Raw genomic sequence first — 24,356 nt, forward strand, 5'->3', positions numbered from 1 at the left:
TCTGGGTTCATCTACAGAGGAAGAGAGAGTGAGCACTGGACCTGATGAGGAATAGATCCCAGAATGGTGGAGTCATAGCTCAGTTTTTTGTCTCAGATTTCAGAGACAAAGACAAAATCATAAAAGGCTGCTAGAACTAAGACATTTCCTCTGAGAGAGAGAAAAATCCTTTCTTTCCAGACATACGCCTCATCACCTAGGCAAAACGGAGGGAAGAGAATGTGATTAAGAGAGTTCTCCACCAGAAGAAAGAAAAGCTGCTGGCTGAGTTGCATACAGCATCCTATCCTTGTTTTGGGACAAATCTTCAGCTACTAAGCTGCTGAAGTCACAATGAAAGAAGTGTAAGATAACTAATTGCTCTGCTGTTGTAACCCTGAGAGGCTTTGTCTCCATGTTACTCTGCTCCTCTAATACCATACAAGGCAATCATGTCAAATGTTCTTGAGAGGACGCTGCTCTTGTATGTAAGCCTGTAACTTGTTTCTGAACACATATATGGATTTTCTTTTGTACCCCTTACAGACACATTGAAAGATGCTCTGTGAAATGTATGCATAGCGTAGAAAATGTTCTAGAATACTCTGGCACTGTAATAATTATTTTGCAGTTAAATTCAGATTTAGTTTTTCATGATGAATTACATATGAAAATAAATCATAGTTTGTCCAGCAAACCCTTACTATTATTTATAAATGTATGTTGGATTGTCCCTACGTTTTCCTTTTTTGGTGTGAGGAGGATTAATTTTTTAATTAATCATGTGACACTATTGTAGAAATTACGTGTAGGGAAGCTAAGCACTTTGGCCTCTATGCAGGGAATAGGTGGAGTATTGGACATTTGGGGTGGAAAAGGCAAGCAGTTTGACATTGGAAGAGAAAAACACATCAGATGAGTATTTCTGCTAACATTATCAACTGTTGTGCTCATAATGATGGCATTCAAACCATCACTGCTAACCTATGGGTAGTAGTGAGGGCGCCTTGTAGTGAGGGCCCCTCACTACAAGAAGGACATTGAGGTGCTGGAGCATGTCCAGAGAAGGGCAACGAGGCTGGTGAGGGGTCTGGAGAACAAGTCTTCTGAGGAGCGGCTGAGGGAACTGGGGTTGTTTAGCCTGGAGAAAAGGAGGCTGAGGGGAGACCTCATCGCTATCTACAACTACCTGAAAGGAGGTTGTAGCGAGGTGTGTGTCGGTCTCTTCTCCCAAGTAACTAGAGATAGGATGAGAGGAAATGGCCTCAAGTTGCGCCAGGGGAGGTTTAGATTGGACATGAGGAAAAATTTCTTTACTGAAAGAGTGGTTAAACATTGGAAGAGGCTGCCCAGGGAAGTGGCGGAGTCCCCATCCCTGGAGGTATTTAAAAGACATGTAGATGAGGCGCTTAGGGACATGGTTTAGTGGGCATGGTGGTGTTGGGTTGACGGTTGGACTCAATGATCTTAGAGGTCTTTTCCAACCTTAATGATTCTATGATTCTATGTCTTAATACTTAAAAACACTTTAACACTAAACCCATTAATGTGAGATAGTTATCTAAATGTAAAAAAAACAGCTAGAGATAATGCTCTGTAGTGGCTACTTCGATATAGCTCATCGGGGTTACCACAGGTAGTGTTGACCTCAGTTAGGTGCGCCAAAGTAAAAATACCAGTACCTCATTTTCTTTCTCATAAGCCCCCTTTTGAGCTATCTTTTTGAGGAACTAAATATTTTAACACTTACTGCTAGGCATCATCTTCAGCCTTCAGATCATTTTTGTGGTTCTCTTCTGCACCCTCTCTAATTTTTCAGTATCTTGGAAAATACGGATAGAGAGAGACTGGAAACAGTGTTCCACTGCTGGTTTTACCAAAGCTATATTCAGAGGTAATACCACCTCTCTTGCACATGCTTGCTAATCCCTTGTTTATACAGGCAAAGAATGCACTAGGTTTTTTTGGTGCACTCTGAGAGATCTTCTGTCATTATTATTTATATTCCACCCATCTTTTTGTCTTTTGCAGATCTTATAAGCAACAATATAATTATTTTCAGGTTACTGATAAAAAAGGCTGAATTATTTGGAAGTGCAATCACCACCTGCAAAGCAGTATGCACAGCCCACCGGGATGTGGGCCTTCTCTGTGGCCTCCAAACTGTGCCAGCAGCGGGGCTCCCCGGGGATGGGTCGTTTCTGAGCAGTTCACGCATTCGGAGCGGAAGTCCTACAGACCCGAGCTGTGCTTGTGAGTTTTCACAACCTGGTCGAGATCGCTGACATCCAAGCAAACTGTAATAAACATGATAAAAAGATTACAGAATTAACAGATGTTTAGGTGTTTTGAGTAGCATACGTCTGAATTCAACAGGCTGGCAGACCTGAGACCCTGCTTTGCAGAGCCATGGCAGTTGAGGTGATTTTAGCACGTCTTGAGGAAGTTTTTCTGGTGGTTAAACATTCGCCTACGGAGAAACGTGGCGTTTGCCGGGGGTGCCCCGCACCAGGCCGCGGAGGGCGGACACCGCCCGGGCGTGCCCGCTGCCCGCTCTCCTCCCTCCCCTCGCCGCCGCCTGCGGAGTTCCGGGCGGGCGGCGGCGAGCTGCTGTCCTGTGGGGCTGCGGGGAGTCGCGGTTCTGGCGCGGGGTTCTGGCGCGGGGCCGTGCTGAGGCAGCTGTGGGACCTGCCCCGCTGCCCAGCTCCGCTCCGCCCCGGGCGCTCCCCGCCCCGCGGAGCCGGTCCTGTGGAGGGGCGGCCGTGGGGGTGCGTAGGGCGGGGACTGCTGCCGCCTGCTCCCAGTGAGCTCATCCCGCCGACGCGCCTGGCTGGCCGCGGAGGAGCCCCGCCTGGGCCGCGCCGCAGGAGCCCCTGGGCGAGGGGGGCCGGGCCCCGCGGGCGGAGGTAAGCGCTCCCTCCTCCTCCTCCTCCTCCTCCTCTCTGCCGGTGCGTGCGGGGCGCGCCCTTCGCCCGGCCTTTCCGGAGGGCTGCGCGGGTGCTCGGCGGGAGCGGAGGCGCGAGTGAAACTTTCTGGCCAAGGAGCATGTACGGGCATGTCGGGCTGCCGCGGCGGCCGCGCCCGGCGGCCGCGGGGCGGGGGCCGAGGCGGCCGGCGGGGTGGCAGGGCTGAGGCGGCGCCTGTCCCCGTGCCGGCGCGGCGGGGCCTGGGCCGTGGCCGGCACAGGTGGGGGCAGGGCAGGGAGGAGCGCGGAAAGGCGCGGCCTGGGGAGGCCGAGGAGGCCGGAGGGCCCGGGGGCGGCCGGCGGGGGGCTGGCCGGGGGCGGGGGGCCCGGGGCCGGCGGGTCGGGCTGGAGGAGGCGCTCCCCGGGCGGTCGTGGGGCGCTCCCGCAGGGGCGAGGCCTGGAGCTGTCTGCGCGGCCGGGATTTCCGCCTCCCTAGCACATGCTTTCGCGTTTCTGTGACGAGTACAATTTTCATTCCTTTATTAGAAGAGATTCTGGAAAAAAAAAAAATCTTGCTTTCGGGAGAACTTGATTTCTTTGTGGTTACGTGTTTTTGATAGCAAAATGTGAAGGAGACCCTGCTAAGAACAGGAAACGTGCCACGGTTGTCTCATTAATAGTATGGCAGCCAGAGTTAACGAATATGGCAAGGAGAGCCATGCATTATTAAGTTGGGTGGCTGATCTGCATGAGATGTTCTGGCCAGAGTTGACAAGAAGGGAGATGTTCAGCTATTTACCTTTTTAAACTGGAATGTATGCTATGGGGGCATGTGTGTATCCATTGGTAATGACCTTGTTTTGACTACTAAAGTAGAAGGTCCTGCCCTTGCGGTCGTCAATGTTGCCTGCTATGATCTCCAGAATAAAATGATAAAACGATAATTTGATTTGTCTTTTAATACGTGAGTTACTAATAACATATAGTAACTGTGTATTTTATAATATACTTTCTAAAGCTTTCTGATTCCTCAGTAGTGTTATTTCAGTTATTTGTTTGCCCTAGCCTCATAACGCATATTTATTGGACAGAGAATAAACTGGGTCCTAAATGATTGTTTTCAAAAACAGAACGTAACTGGAGACATCTTTCTGTGAGGATGCGCCTCGGGGGGAAGAAGGGGGGGTTTAGGTCTGCTTCAGTGTGATATTGAGTGCGTCCCCTCGACCCTGTTCTCTGCTTTGTACCCACCTCCTTTTCCCCCTTTGTGGCAATGTGAAAGTGGCACTCATCTGGTCTACTTCAGAGGTTGTGTTTTCTAACTGGTAAAGCAAATGCTGCTTTACCATTTGGAAAGCTAACAGTTGGGGATGTGGGAGGTTTGCTTTGGGCTTCTGTGATTGCTGGGTGTAAAACAGTTTGCAAGAGGTGTACTGGTTTAGAGTATGTTAAATGTTTTACTCATCCAGGCTACTTCAGAGTTTTGCAGGATTATTCAGTACACGCGAAAGTCCTGTGTTAGCTCATATTTTTGATAGCTGTTGCTTAAAAATAGCCTGATGCTTATAAAATTAAAAATACCAGGGAATAAGGGAAATAAATGTGATACCTTGGATCCTACAGAATTTCCTCCCGCTGTAGTTTGATATGCAGCTGCCAAAAATGAACCTTTCCCATTTGTTCTGACTTGACAGTTAAGTGCTGGAAAAATAGTATTATGTTATTAAATAATGCTAGTAAACAAGGTAAGTGCAAATACAATTTGTTTTTGCTATTGCTAGGGCAGTGTATTTAGAGCTTCATTTACATGGATGCTCTAAAGTGCTGGTTGTCTTGCTTTCTCAGTTTAGCTAACCATTGGAATGTCCAAATGGTGATGAATTATGTCTACTTTTAGAGCCAGAACATATTTGGTTCATGGCCAAAGTTGCTCAGCTTCCCATAACAGTCTGTAGGAAAAAGACATTTTGTGTGTCTAACCACAGTCCTGAAGTTGATGCCATAGCAACTCTGTGATCTGAGTATATACTTTTGAAGACAGCTAAGCAGTCTTAGCAGAGGTGTTCTGTTTTTCTTTAGCTGAACTTCTTACTGTCATCAAGATTAAACCTTTCTTTGAAGATGAATCAGCAAGCCTTCAAACTCTTGTGTAAGGACATCAGCCTGATCTGCCATCCAGTTTTGTGCTTTAGCAAAATAGCGTGCCTTTGATCTCCTTATCATAGCTAAAATGTCCTGTTGCTTCCCCCCCCCGGGTCTTTCAGCTTCATAAAAAGACTAATCCTGCAGAGTTTGCTTTGTAGTTATTTCAGGTTTCTGTGCTGTATAGGTGATACATCACTGTATAGACTTCCTTTTCATCCATCCTTGTCACTCCTGCATCTTGAAATACATGCATTGTAGTTCATGTTAATGTAATTACTTTAACTTTTAAAATCCTGTTTCTCTTGTCATGTTTTGGGAATTCTGTTTTTGTTTCCTCCCCTCCACTCACTGAGAGGAGGCCTGTTAAGCTATAGGCTTAATCTGTAAAGGCACTTTGGTACTGGAATATTAAACTTTGCAATATCTTAACTTCAGTGCTTGGCCTCCCTGTATAATGTATGGAGATGCTCCTGTGCCTAAGTAATATTCGTAAGAGTCTGGAAGCAGAAGGCCAGGTAACAAAAGGTGTCTATTGTGTATGACTGGGAGTAGTTGCTGGAATATGTGCTTTATTTCCTGAGGTAGTGCCATCTCCAATTTAGTATTTCACTTCTTTTCTTTTCTGTTCTTGATCTGGAATAATAATTTCTCATGAGGGTGCCAATTTGAAAACAGAAGTTCCACTAGCTTGTTGGATGAAAAGCCTTGCAGATCAGCCAGCTTGTCAGATTTGAAGTGTCTCCTCATTGGTGTCTTGTCGCATGGGATGTCAGTTCTTAGGTGTTCGCAGAGAATAGTTTGCTAGGTTTCATAGACTATATAATGCTTTCAGCTTGATAATCTCGCTGGGTCTTAAACAGGGATCAGTTCAGTGATATTGGTAAATGAGTTCTTTGCATAGCCGTTAGCAGAAATTTAAATGTCTTTGAGGTCAAATCAAGAGCTGCTTTTAGGATCTTGATGTTGAAGTTGGTGGCAATCTTCGATAAATTATTGCACATTTGACCTTTTTCTGTAAATACTCTGTGTCAACAGGTGTAGGGGTTATGGTTTTTTAGTGTTTGTGTGGTGACTTATTTAGTGAAGCGCTGCTTTGTGAAGTACTTCTTGGGCACTTTGCAATCCAGATGACCAAAATAATTTTGGGAATAGGACTGATCTTGAAGTCATCTAGTTCTTCCTCATGTGCCTTGGCGAATTCAGCTATATCTAGACATGTATGAAATTGGAAAACTAGATGCAACTTAGAGATCTAGTGATCTTAAGTACTGTAACCACAGAAGGTACAAAGCTACAGATACGTATTTTGAATATCTCTGTGTATTTTTTATCAGCTGCCTTAAATTCATGGTGTTGCTGTAAAGTTAGAACTTGTGAATTATCAATAAATGCAGATTTCCATGTTTTAGATTTCTAAAATACAGGGTGGTGTTAAAAGAGAAAAAATTCCATAGCCTACGGTAGAATTGTTTGCAGTCTCATTTTGGCCTGCAGTAGAATTTCCCCTCTGGTTAGTGATCGAAGTATTACTCAAATTTAACACCTTTTTTAAAAAAAAAAAAAAAAAGTGTCGTATTCCAGCATTGTAAGAATTAACCTATCAAAGAAAAGTGTGTGAGGTGAATGTATGACATGTACCGCATTGTGTGGGAAGTGAAATAGTTGTACTGCTGGAGTAGGAATGGCCTGTGTGGGTGGTCTCAAGAAGGAGCCGCATTGGCAAATGCATCTTGGGACAGTGGTGGTGTATGAATATGTGAGTTCATAACTGGAGTCAGTAGCTTGAATGTTGAACCTCCTTCACTTCCAAGTTGTTTCTTACCCTTTCCCTTCTACCTGCATATTCCCCCTATCTAGCTCAGACAAATCTGTAATTAAAATATTCAAGAATTAGCATGTCTGTAACAAAGTTCGAAGACTTTGTAAGGAGTCTTTTTGGCTTAATCCAAGGTACTAGTGTGGTTAGTCCTCTAATTCAGATAGCAAAGCACACTTGGCCATGTTGGGGAGCCTTGGCTTCTGGTTGAACTTCTGACTTCCTCTGTAAAGGTCACTCACTTTTTACATACATTTATTGAATTAGCAACTGTTATTAGTGCTTGTGTTATCTGTACCTAGTAGCATGTAAAGTGCAATTTCAGAAATGTGTAGGGCGAAAGGGTGAGGGGCTGCTACTTGTTTGCTGCATATTTCATATATTTGATAATTAACAGCTTTAAAAACAAAGGTGCCTGTAAAATGTGTGCTGCATTGCATTGAAGTTGCTTATATGGTGTGGGTTGTTTTTTTTTTTTTGTTTTGGTTTGTTGGTGGGGTTTTTTGTTTGGTTGTTTTTTGATTTGGCCTTTTTTTTAAGACTCGATCTTAGTCTTAGTTAAATTTAGATCCAGCAGGAGAGAAGCTGGAACTTGTTAGCAACACAGGAAACTCCCTGAAAGAAAGTTTTTGATGTGTATGTTTGTGTGTAAATGTGAACTCTGCAGCTATATGGCTGGAGTTTGACTGTGGGGAGCTCTGTTTAGTTTAGAACAGTTTTGCATCTTTAAGTGTTGTATTAGGTTCTGGTGGAACTTTGCTGTCATGTACTTAATATAATTATTAATTATTACATCTCTATGACTTCTCAAAAGCTGGTAGTTTTAAGTCAAATTCAAAGCTATTGCACTTAAAGTAGCTGAGGTGTTTAATTGCTGAAAAGACAGACTCCAGATTAAACTGCTTCAGCCTTGTTTTATCTGGAAGAATATTAGAATTTGAGTAGTCTAAAGACTCTGCTTTTCTTCTTTCAGTCATTTACAGCGAAACTAATCCATTTCTTTCTTAACAGATGTCCTTTCCTTAGAATGTATGTTTCTGACCATACTTTAACAAGTTAGGATTTGAACAATATACAAGAATAAATAGAAGCAAAATATGACCTTTACTTTTTGAAACTTAAATGAGATGGAAGTTGCTAGAGAGTTTAATGTGTGGGTTGTTTTTGGTTCGGGCTTGGTTTTTTGCTTTTTTTGTGTTTGGTTTTTTTGTTGTCTGTGTTTTGTCATTCTTGTTCAAAACCAAACATTCTTAATGTGAATTTTGGAGGGAGACTTTTTTGTGTTTTACACCAGAAATGTGTTTGAGTTGAGTTGATTAGTTAATATGCTTCAAGGTCTGTTTTACACTGGGCTAAATTCCCACTGAGGTCACAAAGGGATTTTTTTGTGTTAGTAAGGACTGAGTTCCTGGATTTTTCTACAAATTTGCCAGAAACTGAAAGTTAGAAGAAAAGAGGGAGGAATAGTACTGCCACAAAGTGTAGACATGGTTTTGCTATGACAAAGTAAAATTTTCAGCACTTCCCAACTACTGATAGAGAATCTTTGTGTGCATGCAAGAATTACTTTGACAAGTTCAAGAGACAATGAAAAGACATCAGGGGAAAACTTAGCTTGATCCTCAGATAAATTGTACTTGGCAAAGGTAGAATGGAGTATAGGAACATTGTGCCTCTAGCATGATGTACCAAACTAATGTACAGTTTCAGAATTCGTTGATATATTTAAAACTCTGGGAATACAGAGTTGGTATGTATAGAGTTTTTGTTTATTCTCTCTCTAAGCTTTTTTTTGTGCCACTGTGGTACATTACCACATTTATTTTCTGTAAGTTTGCAGTAAGTCAATAGGTTACTGATGGGAGCACTCTGTAAAAAGTTTTACACTCCTTCAGAGGTACTAGGCATATTTTGAAAGTTTGGGAAAAAAAGATCTAATTAATGTTGGGGGTTTTTTTCCTGACCACAAATGCTGTACTTTTGTCTTTAAAAGACAATATGGAAAGGAGGACAAAAGTGACATTAAGTTATTTTGTTCTGCCAGAGTTCAAAGCTTTGTAAAAGTCTGCCAGAGGAATATACTGAATTGTTTGTTAGGACTTTTTTTCTTTTTCTCCCCCCGCCCATGCCTGCACAGCGGGTTCTTCCAAGGCCCTTGCATTCTCTGCAGCAGTGTGTGCCACCAGAGTTGTGTCTTGGATCACACTGGGGAAATGGGCTTCTTGAGAGAGCTCATTTTGTTAGTAAAGTGTTCCAAGAATCTGGCTGACTGGCATCTGAGAAATCTAACACTGTCCCTCAATCTGGTAGAAACAAAATTCTTTTCTTCCTTCTACCTGACTAACCTGGTGGCCTTCTGTGATGGAGTGACTACATCAGTGGACACGGGAAGGGCTACAGATGTCGTCTATCTGGACTTCTGTAAGGCCTTTGACACGGTCCCCCACAACATCCTTCTCTCTAAACTGGAGAGGTGTGGATTTGATGGGTGGACTGTCTGGTGGTCGCATGCAGAGGGTAGTGGTCAACGGCTCAATGTCCAGATGGAGGCTGGTGACGAGTGGCGTCCCGCAGGGGTCCGTATTGGGACCGGTACTGTTTAATATCTTCATCAGTGACACAGACAGTGGGATCGAGTGCACCCTCAGCAAGTTTGCAGATGACACCAAGCTGAGTGGTGCGGTCGACACGCCAGAGGGACGGGATGCCACCCAGAGGGACCTGGACAAGCCTGAGAAGTGGGCCCGTGTGAACCTCATGAGGTTCAACAAGGCCAAGTGCAAGGTCCTGCACCTGGGTTGGGGCAACCCCCGGTATCAATACAGGCTAGGGGATGAAGGGATTGAGAGCAGCCCTGCTGAGAAGGACTTGGGGGGTACTGGTGGATGAAAAGCTGGAGATGAGCCGGCAACGTGCGCTCGCAGCCCAGAAGGCCAATCGTATCCTGGGCTGCATCCAAAGCAGCGTGGCCAGCAGGTCGAGGGAGGTGATTCTGCCCCTCTACTCTGCTCTGGTGAGACCCCACCTGGATTACTGCATCCAGCTCTGGAGCCCTCAGCATAAGAAAGACACAGACCTGTTGGAGCACGTCCAGAGGAGGGCCACGGAAATGATCAGGGGGATGGAACACCTCTCCTATGAAGAAAGGCTGAGAGAGTTGGGGTTGTTCAGCCTAGAGAAGAGAAGGCTTCGGGGAGACCTTCTTGCAGCCTGTCAGTACTTCAAGGGGGCTTATAAAAAAGATGGGGACAGACTTTTTAGCAGGGCCTGTTGCGACAGGACAAGGGGGAATGGCTTTAAACTAAAGGTTGGTAGATATAGACTAGATATAAGGAAGACATTTTTTATGCTGAGGGTGGTGAAGCACTGGCACAGGTTGCCCAGAGAGGTGGTGGATGCCCCACCCCTGGAAACATTCCAGGTCAGGTTGGACGGGGCTCTGAGCAACCTGATTTAGTTGAAGATGTCCCTGCCCATGGCAGGGGGATTGGACTAGATGACCTTTAGAGGTCCCTTCCAACCCAAACTATTCTATGATTCTATTTTCATCATGTCTGCTAATAGGAAAAACAAATGCTTTTCTCCTTAGTGAGCCTTGCTTGAGCTTCCTTTCTTCAATTCTTAGTTTTCCCCAGGAGAAAAATTGAATTTTGTTTCTTTGCAGTTTTCTTTCTGTTCACAAGATTTTGAGCTGAGTTCTTGTTGGTGTTACATCTATTCTCTTGATAAATCAGTGAACTCGGCTCGTTTGATTTACGTGGGACTTGGAAGCATCCCATTAGCAGGTCAAGGTGAGGCAGTATATACTGTCCTGGCAAACTTGCGAAGATTTATACAGACCTAAGATTTTAATGAATAATTAATTTTTCTGAATTAGAGGCTTTAGCGGTGCTTGGTTGTTTAATTACTGAAAGCAATAGGACAACTGTAAAATTTTAATAAATATGGGCTTGCCAGGTATTTCATATTTTTGGTAGGAGCATGTGAGATCTTGTCTACACCAGGGAGTTATTGCAGAATTGAAGGAGGGTGTGAATATGAAGCGCTTTTCCCCTTGTATAGAAAAGCCTTTAGTTTTTCTTCAGGAGCAAACTCTGGGATGTTCCATGTATGTTCTTGTCCTTAGTTTGACCTCTGTAGTGGACTTACGGCTGACAAGGAATAATAACTAAAGCATGTATCTAGTTCATGTGAATAATCTCATTGATTTCAGTGGCCTACTTGTGTAAAGAGAGTATACACATGATGGATTGTGGCAGGATTGGAGGGCTTGCTTATGAGCCCATTGTGGTAGATACTGCCTGTCATAAATGTTCAAATAGAGCTTGTTTTAACATTGTAACAAGGTCTCTTGATACTAATGCATTGTACATTAAAAGGAAAAGTGCTTTAAGGGAAAAGGAGTTGGAAGAATATGGATGTTAGTGTTCCCTTGTAGTTTACACTATAAAAGAATGCCTGAGTCTTGTCCATAAAATAGCATAATCAAGTAATTAAAACCGGAAGGTTTACATTTCACAAGAGACAGAAAAAGATAGCATCCCAGGATTTGAGATGGGAAGTAGGGAGGGTAATATTTCCGTTTTGCCACGTTCCTATGGGTAAGATTTCAGGGGATAGTTGAGCCAATCTAACAGTTTGTTGTGATTCAAAGGAGTGGTTTTCCTTCCTTCTGTACCCGCCATGAGATCCTGCTCTTTTTCCTGTGTCATCTCTGCTGCTCATCTGACTCCACAGTGCAGTTCAGTAAACACGTAGAAAATTATATCAGCGCTGGCACAATGCAGCAGGAATATACAGCTGACCCCTTTGGTCATCTTGTAAAGACTCGCCCATTATGACCTTGAACAAACTGGTTTTTGCTCCTCTTAAGTAAAATGAAAATAAGGCTACTACCCTCCCTGCAGGCTGTTACGAGCTGTAATATGTTTTGAGATGCTCTGAGGAAGAAGCTTAGCTTTAGAACTAGCTTTGGTTTCAATATAGGAGTGAAAGTTAAACAGCTGGTGCATAAGAGAAATGCTGATATACCAGTGTGGAGAAACTGAAGGGAGCTGTATTGCTGCCTCCTCCACTTGTGGATTCATTTCAGTCTTGTTTTCAAAGTTCAAATTCCTTAGTAGAGTGACTGTCAACCATCTCAAAAATTTTTTTCCTCTTCTGAGAGATCTTCTTAACATCTGTAGTGATCTGCCCTGCTGAGTTACCTGCAACCAGAAACAGGGCTGAAGACTCTGAAAGGGAAACTGGGGCGATGACTTTTGGCAGGCAATGTACAGTGCAAGTATGTATCGGCACTCTGTAAATTCAGCAGTATTTTGGCTGTTCCTCTTTCCTGTTGTTGCATAGAGTAATTCTGTGAGGAAAATCATCCATGCTTACTGCGAATTTGCTTTTCACTGGATGAAAGAAATTCTGGAGAAGCCTTCACTTCTAGACACTAAGCATATCTTTTCATATCATGTCCTACAATAAATTCCTTGAGTTTTATGCATCTACTAGTCGAATACTGCCAGGTTTCACTAGTGCCTGCTTTGGCTTGGTATCAAATGATTTCATTTAGCATTTGGAGGGAATTTGTTTTCCTTTTCTGAAAGGATCATCAGTTAGTCTGTTAAAGTCTTTGGAATTCAGTGATTTTTTTTCATGTATGACGTGGTACCACTGTCAGACTAGATACAGTAGATGCAGTGGGTGGCATTTTAGGTACACAAAAACATCCCCTTTTTAAAAATATGACTGAAGACAGTCATGCTGCACATTTATATGTAGTCTGGTGGTAGAAACATCTCATTTTGAGGTACAGCAAAGTTTCTTCAAATCTGGAGCTGCTTAATTTTTTTTTTCCTTTGTTCTTGTTTTCGTTTGCTGGTTTGTTATGTCTCGCTTTATAGACAAAAGAAACTAATATGGAAAATAACGTGTTTGGACCACATGCTATTTTAATATGTCCAGAAGAGACCTGTGGTGTTAGATCACTTTGAAGTCACATTTTTTTGGATATTGCCTAGAGTACTGTTTTGAGAGCTGCCTCAGCTTACCAATGTACTCCACTGAAATTCCCAAGACATTACTCATTTTGGTCAGGTCTAGTTTTGGGAAAGATAGTCTGTGATTTTTTTCCTTTTTTTTCCTTTTTTTTCCCTCTCTCCTCCTCTCTCTCCCCTCCTCTCTCTCCTCTCTTCTTTTTTTCGCTTCCCTCCCTCTCCCCCTTTTCCCTCCCTCTCCCCCTTTTCCCTCCCTCTCCCCCTTTTCCCCCCCCCTCCTTTTTTTCTCTTTTTCTTCTTTTTGCCTTTTTTTTTTTTTCCTTTTTCTAATATTGAGGCTGGTAAGAGCTTGGTTGGTGTTCTTTGGACTGAAAAGGAACAAAAGTGGCTGCTTTGCAAGATCAGAGTTACAAATACACATCTTAAATCTGAAAACAAGACTCCGTGCAGGCACATAACTCGATAGGTTTATGTGGTATTTTTTTATATATAGGATTTCTCATCTGCAGTATTTGGCAAGTTGAAAGTGTTGAGCAAGTTGAAAGTGAAATTTAATAACTTTATCCCCCTTGCTATTGGTTTAGCCTGATGTTTCCTTCTAATAAAGTATTTTATGATATTAAATCCCTTTACATGGGATAACTGCCTTCCCTTGAAGTTTTAAGGTGGTTGAAATAAATAGTAATTTCTGCGTGAGCTGTAGCCTAAAAGCCACAATAAACAAGCAGATGGTGGTTCGCGTGTCTCAGCTGTACTAGTTCATTTGCTAAGCTTATGGATTTTAGTGATATTTAGTAAGTCTAGGAAGGTTAAGTCATTAGTATTCAACCTCACTGGGTGGACCTTATAATCTTCTCAGTAGTGACATATGAGGGAAATTTAGCCCTTGGCTACTCACCCATTGTGTGACTGGAGAACTTGTCCATCTTTTGAGGGGAGTCTGAGTAGAAATGGTATGACTTAAACAAAACTGAGTTTTGGTTAAGCCAGTTCTGTCCTGGATTATGATAGTAGACAAATTTTGTGTATGCTATCTGATGAGGAAGCACTGACCATCTTAAAAGAATGTTCTGTACCAAAAGTTGATAATGATTCAACTGTCATGATGTCATTTTGCTGTCTGCTAAACGAAATTTGGTCTTTTTCTCCTATGGAGGAGAGTATAAAAATTGCATGCACAGCTGGAGGAGACAGCCATGTGAGTTTTAAAGCGTAATGAATCCAATATGCCAGGTAGTGTTTCTGAATCAGCTGGTAGGATTACATTGCCATGCAGACATGAAATAAACTGTCATTGTGCTCAGAATTTTCATGTGGTGAAGACATCGTTCCTGGTGCTGTAGGAGAAACTGTATTTTTCCCTGTGCTGCAACACAAAGAAGAGAGGATCCCTGATCAGAAATAGATGATGTAGCCCTTTGAAAATCCTGCCCAAAATTATTACAGGTTTGACATGTGGCCAGTCAGTTTGGTACTGTTACATGAAGTTTGTAACCTGTCCTGTAGTAATAGATTTTTTGCAAAGTAGCTATTACTTCTGGTTATTGCTTGTCTTTAACACTAAAAATACTTGTTACATCTAGTTTGATTTCTTCTGCTTCTTCCCCCACTTAAACTACATGTACTATTAAGGAATTGCCACGGTCTAGAAAGTTAACAGGAACAGAAAAAGCTTGCTTAAATACAAATTGCAAAGACTAACCCATACAGGCTGCCTGTTGAGCCTTTTTTTAGAAATGGGGGAATGCATAACTCTTCTAATGGATTTACTGGAAACTGCATGATGCTTGAATAGTCCAGAGATCCAGTCTGTTAAAATGTTGGGGTCAATTAATGTAGATACTGATGTGCTATCTGTCCCCGTTTTTACTTTGCTAGATCAATCCTGTCTTCAGTTTTGTGGGTCATGAAACAATGTCTGGAATTGCAGCAGTATGGAGGAAGCAGGTTTAAACCGATGTAGAGGGGTGGGCTGAAGAAAAATGGTTTTGCCCACTAAGTTGTTTGCACTGCAGCCTGTATAATGTAAGATAGATGCATTCTGCATTGCATTTACTTTTGGCTGTTTGGAGTGAATGGTTATGTTGTTTTACAAGCAGCTTGTTGATGTTCATCTGGAAATTACAACTGTATCTAGGATAGTCGAGAAACTAGAGATGCATTTTATTTCTGTACTCATCTTCCGTGCTTTCTGAAGAGGACGGTGCTATCATAACCTAAGCATACAACTATTCGGTAAAATAAGACCTGATTACTATGAGTTGCATCAAGATTTTGGTTAGCATGATTTTTGTCTTCCTTTCATTTTCTGTTTGCTAGTAAAGCTGAAATGGTAGTTTCTGACCTAGTTTTCATCTAGTTTTAGGCTCTTGATTTTCTGCTGACATAGTGTGTGCAGGGCGTCACTTCTGCCAGCTGGAAAGGGATGAGTTTTCTTGCCTAGTGTTTTGACCCTTTCATAATCGATTTTAAAGTAGGGGGTTTGTCACTTTTTCTGTGTTTAACATGGAGGATGGAGAGATATGGGAAGAAAGTGGCCATTATGACAAAGGCAAGAAAAAAATATATGTATGGTTATATTTCATTTTCCTTTGCTCACTCCTGCCTCAGTGCAAACTATGTCTGTGACATCCACTGGTTCCTAGGGATTGTTGGCTGGGATGCTCATAATGGTGTTTCCTCAGGACTTTTTTTTGTTGTTGTTGTTTTGTTTTTTTAAAACCTTGTCAGCTTATTTCATTCTAGAAGGCCTCTCTCAATAGTGACCTTCCACTTAGAGGAGGGCCAACTTTTTTTTTTTTGAAACCTTTTTATTGAGGTGAGGATTATTGCTGAAGACAAGTAGCAAGCAGTCATCTTCTTACCCACCCTTCATTATTCTGCTCTCACCACACCCACCCACCTTCTTCTTGCCCCTGAAGCAAAAACTTACTTTGCAGCATAATCTGTGTACGCTGATCTCTGTCTTGCAAAGCTAGAGGAGGGGAAAGATAATTCATTGAATTTAGAAATAAAGGGCAGTGGAATGATAGAGGGTAATCTACTTCTGTGATACCCAAAGATAAAATTGAAGGGAGAAAACAGTCCTGGTGAGAGTGGAGTTAGGCTAAATGAGATGAGACTAGGAGAGCACAGTGGATCTTTTGATCCTTTGAAGAATTTGGCAGTATCTTGTAAATGACAAGTGCTAGAGGGGTGAGGTTCAGAAAGAAGCCTAAATAGCAAGGATAAATTTGATAAATTCAGAAGGGATGAGAAGCAAGGGTTTTTCTGTTGGTATTTTTTGGGGGTTTCGTTTGGTTTTTTTGTAAGTCATGACTGAAGAAAGGGGAAATTCTGTAGAATGGTAAAGGCTATGGTCTTGGCATTTTCTCTGGAGGGACTCAGCAGAACGGGAAGAGAAAGGGAAAAATAAATTCATCTACACCTTATCTGTGGTCAGATACTTTTCATATGAGAAACAGCTGAGAATCTTTAAGATTTTGTGGCTCCTCTGTTGACAGCTGCTGCTCTTTCCCCAGTGTAGACAGGCAGATGACTCAACTGATGATTCTTCATCTGCATTGTTGCTGAATTGTTCAGGTTAGTTCAAACAGGTGCTTATGGCCTTTGAAGTTAATATTTCTGACTTGTGAGTGCTCTTCATCTGCTTCAATGCAAGATCAGTTTCTTCAGTGCTTCAGGGTAGTAACAAGTAGCTGGGGAATAGTAATCTTTAAAACTGATAAACAGTCATTTCTGCAGTATCTGGCACCTGACCAAGACTTTTTGGACAGCAGTCAAGTGAAGAGACCATCTTTTCCCCTGTGTTGGCAGTCCTTAGAGACACTGGACAAAATAGTCAGCAATAGAGTAAAAGAGTAGCATAGCAGAAAACTGGGTAATTGCAGAATAGAATACGTACATCTGTGACATATGGGAAGTCAAATCTAAAACCAGACTGGTGGGAGAAAAGCTAGTGCAAAAGCACATTCTAATAGCTAAAATGATAATGAGGTTTTTCTCCTGCTTCCTCATCTTTCACCTCTTTCATTGTATTTTAATAGTGCTTCAGGGCATAATTCCACTATTTAGAAGTGAGCAGCAAATGGGAAACCTCAGTGTTCTTTTGCAGTCTCCTATTAAATTGATGCATAGGTTTCAGGGGTGTCAGATAAGAGTGGGGGGTATGTGGAATATCTCATAGGTAATAATAATTAGGTTACTCAGTGAGTAACAAATCAAACAAATGCAGTATAGCTTGTCAGTTTTGTATCTGTATTGATCTTCCTACATAAGAAATACCTACAAAGGGTAAAGACCATAATTGTTTAGGGTATGGTAGAAAAATATTTCAATTATAGCTGTTTAACTTCAGTGAGTTTGTTTAGATTTGGCTAAATATAGCCCTTTGGAAACATCATATATGCCATTTACTATTTTATTGTATGAAGTCAGAGACAGACCTCTTCAGTGTATCTGTTTTATCTTTTTCATTCATGCATTTGAATAATAATAAAACAAATATATCTCATCAGAAGTTGTACCTTAAAAAAAAAGAAAGTAAAACCCACTATTCTCTTGTTTTCAAATGCTTTTGTTCATTCTTGAATTAGGAGTCTGTTAGATCTGGAGTATGTCCTCTGTTTATTATAAAGTGTTAGATATTGATGACTCAAAATGTAGTCATTGTAAAGGATTTTTTACTTACTGTCTTGTCTTGATTTCTGTTACATCAGTAACATCTTGCTGTTTTAAGTATTTTTTGTTGTTGTTGTTGTTTTCATCTTGTTTGAAAAACACAGTTAAACTAAAGGAATTCGAATTTGCCAGAAAAGGGAAATGTTGAAACTTTTCTATGTGTAAACAATGAAATTCTTAATGTGTTTAAAGGCAATGAAAGCAGTTGTGACTAAATGAAGTTTTCTGCAAACCTTAGGACTGAATCTTGGGATATTTACAAAATGCACTTTTAAAAATACAGCTTTTTTGAAGTATATGTTTAATAAATCCTACACTGAAAGGTGGTAAGTCCTTAAGTACTTCTGTGCAAATGGTAGAATGACTAAGATGTTCCACCCTTTATTTCTTTGCAAATATATGCTAACTGTTTTTCAGGATTTAAATATGGAGAGACTGAACAACACAACTTTGGGAAGCAGGTAAATGTGGAGTTCGCGGGCATTAGCTCAGGTGGTTACATACTATGTAGGATTAGTTTATTTGACTTCTCCAGAAGTGATGAACTCTTGTGGATATATCTTTGAAAATAACCCACTCTGATAGGTAAGGTATGTAAAACGTGCATGCTGCAAACCTTTAAGGAAGGTAGAACAAAAGTTACGAATGCGAACAAAAGCTATGAATCATCTTGTTACTGATGTTAGTATCTGTCAGTAATAGCTATATGTGGAAATATTCTCATGCAAGGAAGTTGCTGAGTTTTAAGTGAGACTCACAGGCAGAGTGAAAATGTGGAGAGATTTTTTTTCTGTCCTTTTGCTTTTCAGAGGGGATTCCTTAGGTAGCGAAGTACTTAATTTGTAAAAGATTAGAAAGGAAGTAAACTGTTGTGTATGCCTGTGCTCCCAAGTCTTTACATAACTTAGCATTTGTATGTTATAAATGTGATCTTGTTTTGGAGTCCCTCATTTATAAAAAAGCTCATCATACAAATTCTTAAATCAAGGGACTTTCCGCCCCTTCCCTTCATGCTCTGAATACGAGGCAATTATATGAAATGTCTCATTTATCTAAAGACAAACAGTTGAACTGGTGGGAGGGCAGCACCCATTTTAAAATGTATTCAACATGAGCTGGGGTGGGGGATCCAGTTTTGTAAGCAGCTAACATGATCTTTGATTGCATAAACAAAAGAGTGTTGAGGTATTTTCCTTCTTATGTGACATTACTAGTATCAACCCTTGGATAACAAGTCCGCATCTGGTATCTATTTTAAAAACGGAAATTATAGTTAAAGTTTTTAAAAGACCTTCAAATCTTTAAAAAAAACCCCAAACAAACAAAAAAAACAAACAAGAAACAGGTGGTTTCAGGGCAGAATTTAAAAATTGGAACCAAGAAAATCTAAAACTGAATTGTTTACCAAAGCAAAACAATTGCAATAGCTGAAAGTGCTTCTGAAATCTTAGTCAGTGAATGATTTTATTTAAGCTTAGTTGTGGAGAAAGAGGAAATACAATATGCTTAGAAAAGACAAGATGCCAGCATTACTGGAAAATATCCTATTAATACAAATGTCTTTAAAACAAAACAAGATCCAATGTCCCATGTCTGTTTCAAGGGATGAGGAAATATAAATGTACAGTATTGCTGTTCAATTTGATCAGTCTTCTTGAAGTGTGAAAGATGGGTATGAAGAAATTTTTTACCTGAAGCTGAAATGCTTTTGGATGTATGTCAGAAAGCTTCACAGTGTGTACAAATAAGTTTGTTTTTTTTTAAATAACACATAGTTTATTTGTAATCAGTATTTCTAAGCTGTAGTATTTGGTTCGTTTCCTAAGTGGTTCAGCTACACACCTTTGTGGAATGATGTTGTAAAGTAACCAAGGTGTTGGCTTTGGAATTACTTAAGAAGGCAGTTTATTTTTTGTACCTTCCAGCTTGCAAATGAATAGTAAATTTCACTGTGTTTGCTTTCCTGTTCAGAGCCTTTATTGGTTAGGTCTCTCCTTGAGTGTAATTGACATATCAAAAGGTGAATTTCTTTGGAAGTGGTTATCTTTCATTTTTGCATATAATTTTATAGGGGAGAAGGAAGGAAATGGACTTTGCTTCCAGGTAATAGGCAACTTTTTTGTATCTACACTGAATGTGTCTGAATAAGCAACCATCTCACATGCCATTTCTGTTCTGTATTGGAATAGATCCTTGAAGAACCATATGCACAGTGGGGAAGTTGGCCTCAATTCCAAAAAGAAAAAAATCTAGGATGGAGTTGTCCTTGATTCCTTTTATTTGATCTCTTATTACCCCCTACCTATATCCTAAGAATAGGAATGACATACACTGTAAAATTTCAGTTCTATATCAAGCCTCTCTGTTCTGGTTAATCGAAAATTTATATTTGTCATGTTTGCAAAATAAGAAGAAAGTTAAATATAATACGCAGGTTTTCAGGTGTTCTTTTTTCTTTATTGCCACTCTGTTCTAGTTACATATATAGAATATCATTCTCAGATTCTGAAAGTCATTGACAGTTCCAGATCTTAGCATTGCATAATGCAGACTTTCTAACATGGCATATGTTTTTTATATGGAAAAGAAAAAAACCAACCCTTTTTATTTAAAAAGCAGAGTATAATAAATATATTGGGACTTTTATTTTCTTTGTGTCTTAGCTTAGGAGATTATCTGGGAGAGGGTGTTTGACTATGTATTTAGAAAAAATGCTTAGAGTTGTTTTTATTTCCTTTTGGAATCTGATAATTAGAATTTTTAGATCTTGCGGTACTGAGAGGCATATACCATTTAAAGTAAGACTGAGTGAGTTAGAATGCACTTTCTACTACAGTACAGCCAGCTTCTGTAATGTTTTTACTCTGGTCCATGCCGTGAGGTTTTCTTTGGAGGCAGAAAGTGTCCTCTCTGTAGCCCCTTGAGCTGTTATTTACTGCCTCTGCTAGGAGTTTGATCCAAGGTGAGTTTTGTTGGAGAAAAGGAACATACTTGAACCAACCTAAGAGATTTACAGTTGCATTTCCTGCTATTCCCATCACCCTCCCTCAGTATGTTAGATACGTTTCAAGGCATTTCTCTTCTTTTGAGTGTGAGTGGGGGTTATCCCTTAAAAGCAGTATGTGCAGTATATTGGCCTGCAGGATGGATAGACTCAAAGGGAATAGCGTACCGTAAATGGTACAATGTGAAATGTATGCAACACATATGGTCAGTGGCATGAAGTCTAGTTGAAGGCCAGTGACTAGTGGTATACCCCAGGGATCAATACCGAGTCTAATCCTGTTCAACATCTTCATGAATCACAGAATGGTTGAGGTTGGAAGGGACCATGGGAAGTCACCTTGTCCAACCCCCCCCTGCTCAAGAAGGGTTTATCTAGAGCTGGTTGACCAGGACCGTGTCCAGGCGGCTTTTGAATGCTTCCAAGGAAGGAGACTCCACAACCTGCCTGGGCAACCTGTGCCAGTGCTTGGTCGCGCTCACAGTGAGAAAGTATTCCTGTCAGAGGGAACCTCCCACATTTCAGTTTGTGCCCATTGCCTCTTTGTCCATTGGATTCCTCTTTGCACCCATTATTTTTTCCACTGACTTTTTTTTAAGCTCACATTTCTTCTCTCTCTCAGCTGCTATGGAGGGTTTCTTTTAGCACCGCACCTGTTCAAGATCCTGTAAATGTTGTGTATCGTATCCTGTAAATGTACCGTATTTTTCTTAAGAAAGATCCCGTTCTCTTGCAACAATGTCATTGTCTTCACTTGCAGTAGGCTTCCCCCCCGCCCCCGATGATCAGCTCTGTGAAACCAAATTCTTTCATAATTACCCTCTTGTATTTTTGGTTCTGGTTACTTTACCCCACTAAGCTGTATCACTTTTGGAGGGAGGAATAAAAAATGCATCTAGTGGTCTCTATAGGGCAGAGCTAGATGAGACATGCTGTGTGAACTTCAGCAAGACTTCAGGTAGACTATTTCTTCCTTGTTCATGTGGTGATACCAGCTGAATTTTAATAAAGTCACTATTGTTTTAAGACATTTTAAAATGCTTGTAAGTAAAATTTATCATACAACATACCAACAATATACAACACCGAATAATTTTAGAGGAAACACTAATGTTTCAAAGCCAGGCAGAAGTTAGGGAATACCAAATTAAGAATGTCTCTGCAGCTCTACACTTTCCATTCTTCTACATATGCATTATGTTTCAGCCTTGAATTATATGACTGAACACTGTTTTCTTCACTAAATATTCTAACTGAACCTGTTAATGCCTGTTAGTAATGTTAAAAGCTACAATACCCTTGAGTACAATTACCTCAATTGCAACGTACTAAAATGAGCTGAGAAAATTTTCATTTTAAGGAACTGTCCAATTACATATAAAAATGGGTTCCAAAGAATGTAAGACCTTCAAATTGTAATATTAAGATGAAATTTATATATCTAGGTTTCTGGAACAAATTACCAGTGCCTGAATATGAAGCACAAAGTCTGTGTTAGTTCCAAACTCGTACATGGACCAGTATCTTATGGTGTGAAGTGGCTGGAAGGATTTGAGATGAGTCAGAACAGTTGTTTTCAGATTTATTTTTTTTTTTTTTAAGAGTTTCATACTAAAATTAGAAAGATTCTTTTTAAAATGGTGATCAAGAACATGGGAAAGAGAACAGTGGAGCTGGAGTCTACTGTTTGCCAGAAGAAGTAACAATGAAGACTTCTAAGAGTTTGGCTGATAGGTATGAAATGTATATCACAGCTGTCCTGTAACAGTACTGTACTTTACACAGTTGTGTGATTCAGAAAACATCAAAGACGCCTGGTCTTTGAGCAAAGAACATTCACTACAGCACTTTTTTAATTATTTTGTACATGCAGTGCACACTGGATGTGCATGTTTTTACAGCCATTGCAGCCCTCATGATATGCACAAAGAGGAAGCTATTCTGAAAGAATACTTAATAAACTTGGGAAGCAAATAATTGAGATTTTAGGAAAAATACATTTAAGGTGTTTGAGCAGTCTTTTGCCTCTATGTGTCACAATGGCCTTGCGGTAGAGCAAGGAACAGAACATAGCTTTCCTGGGCCTCAGTTGGTGCGCTGTAGACAAACAAGGTTTTAGTTTTGTTTGTGGACATCCTTTGCACCAGATGAGTGGACAGGACATGCTGACATAATTAAAGTTTCTAGCACAGTTTATGCAGAAAAGAAGCACAAATTTGGATTGCATGGTCCAGCCTTTAAATTTCTAATTTCCTAACTTTTTAATGCTTGCCCTCACAGTTTTGGCATCATTTGTGTATGTATAAGCCTTTTTTTGTTTAATCTGCAAATTTTAATCCTGTGCTGTTTTAAGAACTAATATTTTTAAATACCTTTTTCTGTACCTAATAAAGACCAATATTTTATAGGGATAGAGGAAAGTTAGCTGTCTGTAACATCAGAATATCTGTAATAATTCAAATAATGCTTTTATACATAATTTTTAATGTAAAGTCACTCTTACCTCATACCTATTTCAAACTATGGAAGATACTCTTAAGTTCTTGATTTGTTAATAGTATTTGAAGATGGATTTGATTTCCAAACATATAAAGTGTTCACATGACTCTTTCTGAAAAAAACCCCAGACTATTTAATCAAAAAATTATATTCTTCCTCATGCACTAAATTTCTGTAAGACATACCAGTTGTTAAAGAAAGGAAAGCTGCTTAAATCTTCAGTTTGAACCCTTTTTTTAGTATTTTTTTTCCTTCTTATCTACAGTTTCATAACTAGCTATTTGATAACTAGTTACAGCTTTCTGATGAACTTTTTTGTAGCCTGTATATTCCTCTTGGCTGAAGCCTGACACCACAGAAAACAGGTGTGGGAAGGGCTTTTGAAAGGTCATTTAGTACATCCTCCAGCTTACGGATCTGATCCATCTGAAAGATTTCCATTATTAAACAACTTTTGATAGAATTGGAAGGTAAATAAGCTTTAAAGTTTACAATCTTTTTTCATGCCTGAAGCAGCTTGTGAGGTTTATGGCTTGTCTTGTGGTTTTTGTTTTGTTTTTGTCCCCATCCACTGACAACTGTGTCATGCAAATGAGATATGTTACCTTGTCTGGATCTTTCATCCTCAGCCTAACAAGTTTTAGCCACAACCAGTTGGGGGGTGGGGTGGGGTGTGTGCTTCTTGCAGATGTCTGTTTCAGAGATAAATATTCCACTCTTTTTGGCTTTTTCAGTTTTTTAATGCTGAAACTGGAAAGGGCTGCTTAGTTTACATTCTTTGGGAAACACCTGAAAATACTGCAGAACTTGTTTTACTCCTGTAGTTTGCAGAGATAGTAGTAGCAGAGCATCTTTTTTTTGTGTGTGTGTGATCCTTAGCAGATACATCGCCTGAGATGCAGAGGACAGAAGATAGCGCATTTGCTGCCTGCTTGCCCTATGGTGTGTGATACTAAGGATTGTAACTCATCAGTACAAGTTGCCTGAGATGTTACCCTGCCACATGAAAAACAGCCGTTTGTGTGCACAGCTGTACCTGTGTGGAACTGACCCAGGGATTTGTGCATTGAATATAATACAGGCTCTGGAAACCTTCCAGTTTTCTAATTAGTATTAGTTGTATGTGCTTCAGGTTATTCCTAGAAGCTTAAGAGCTCTGTTGTACTGATTTTTCTTTTTCTGCTTTATTTCATAAAAAGAAGTGAACTTTCTGAAGAATCCATATTTTTTGGATGGAAGATTTTTGCTTTTCCTGCTGATTTCATGTGGTTTTTATGGCAATCCATTACATAAGACAGCACTGTCAGTTTACTTTTTTTTTCCTTCTTGTTGCATATTCTG

The 24,356-nt window shown here is 40.5% G+C and overlaps 1 protein-coding gene across 9 annotated transcripts in view; it reads left to right on the forward strand.

The window, feature by feature from the left end:
• The window catches only part of TANC1 (tetratricopeptide repeat, ankyrin repeat and coiled-coil containing 1), a 141,797-nt gene that overhangs the window by 23,512 nt on the left and 93,929 nt on the right, over positions 1 to 24,356 (forward strand). Inside the window, exon 4 of one of the 9 annotated variants that reach the window (XM_076343254.1) lies at positions 16,354 to 16,414. The exons of 4 other annotated variants lie outside the window; for them this stretch is intronic. In XM_076343254.1, the coding sequence (XP_076199369.1) occupies positions 16,354 to 16,414 (61 nt within the window). Of the gene's footprint in view, positions 1 to 2,826; positions 2,886 to 2,980; positions 3,027 to 16,353; positions 16,415 to 17,926; positions 17,974 to 24,356 lie in introns of those variants that run through there. 4 more of the 9 variants (XM_076343247.1, XM_076343252.1, XM_076343248.1 and 1 more) reach the window with 4 other exon arrangements.

The sequence above is a fragment of the Aptenodytes patagonicus genome, chromosome 6 (assembly GCF_965638725.1).
Source record: "Aptenodytes patagonicus chromosome 6, bAptPat1.pri.cur, whole genome shotgun sequence".
Taxonomy (NCBI): domain Eukaryota; kingdom Metazoa; phylum Chordata; class Aves; order Sphenisciformes; family Spheniscidae; genus Aptenodytes; species Aptenodytes patagonicus.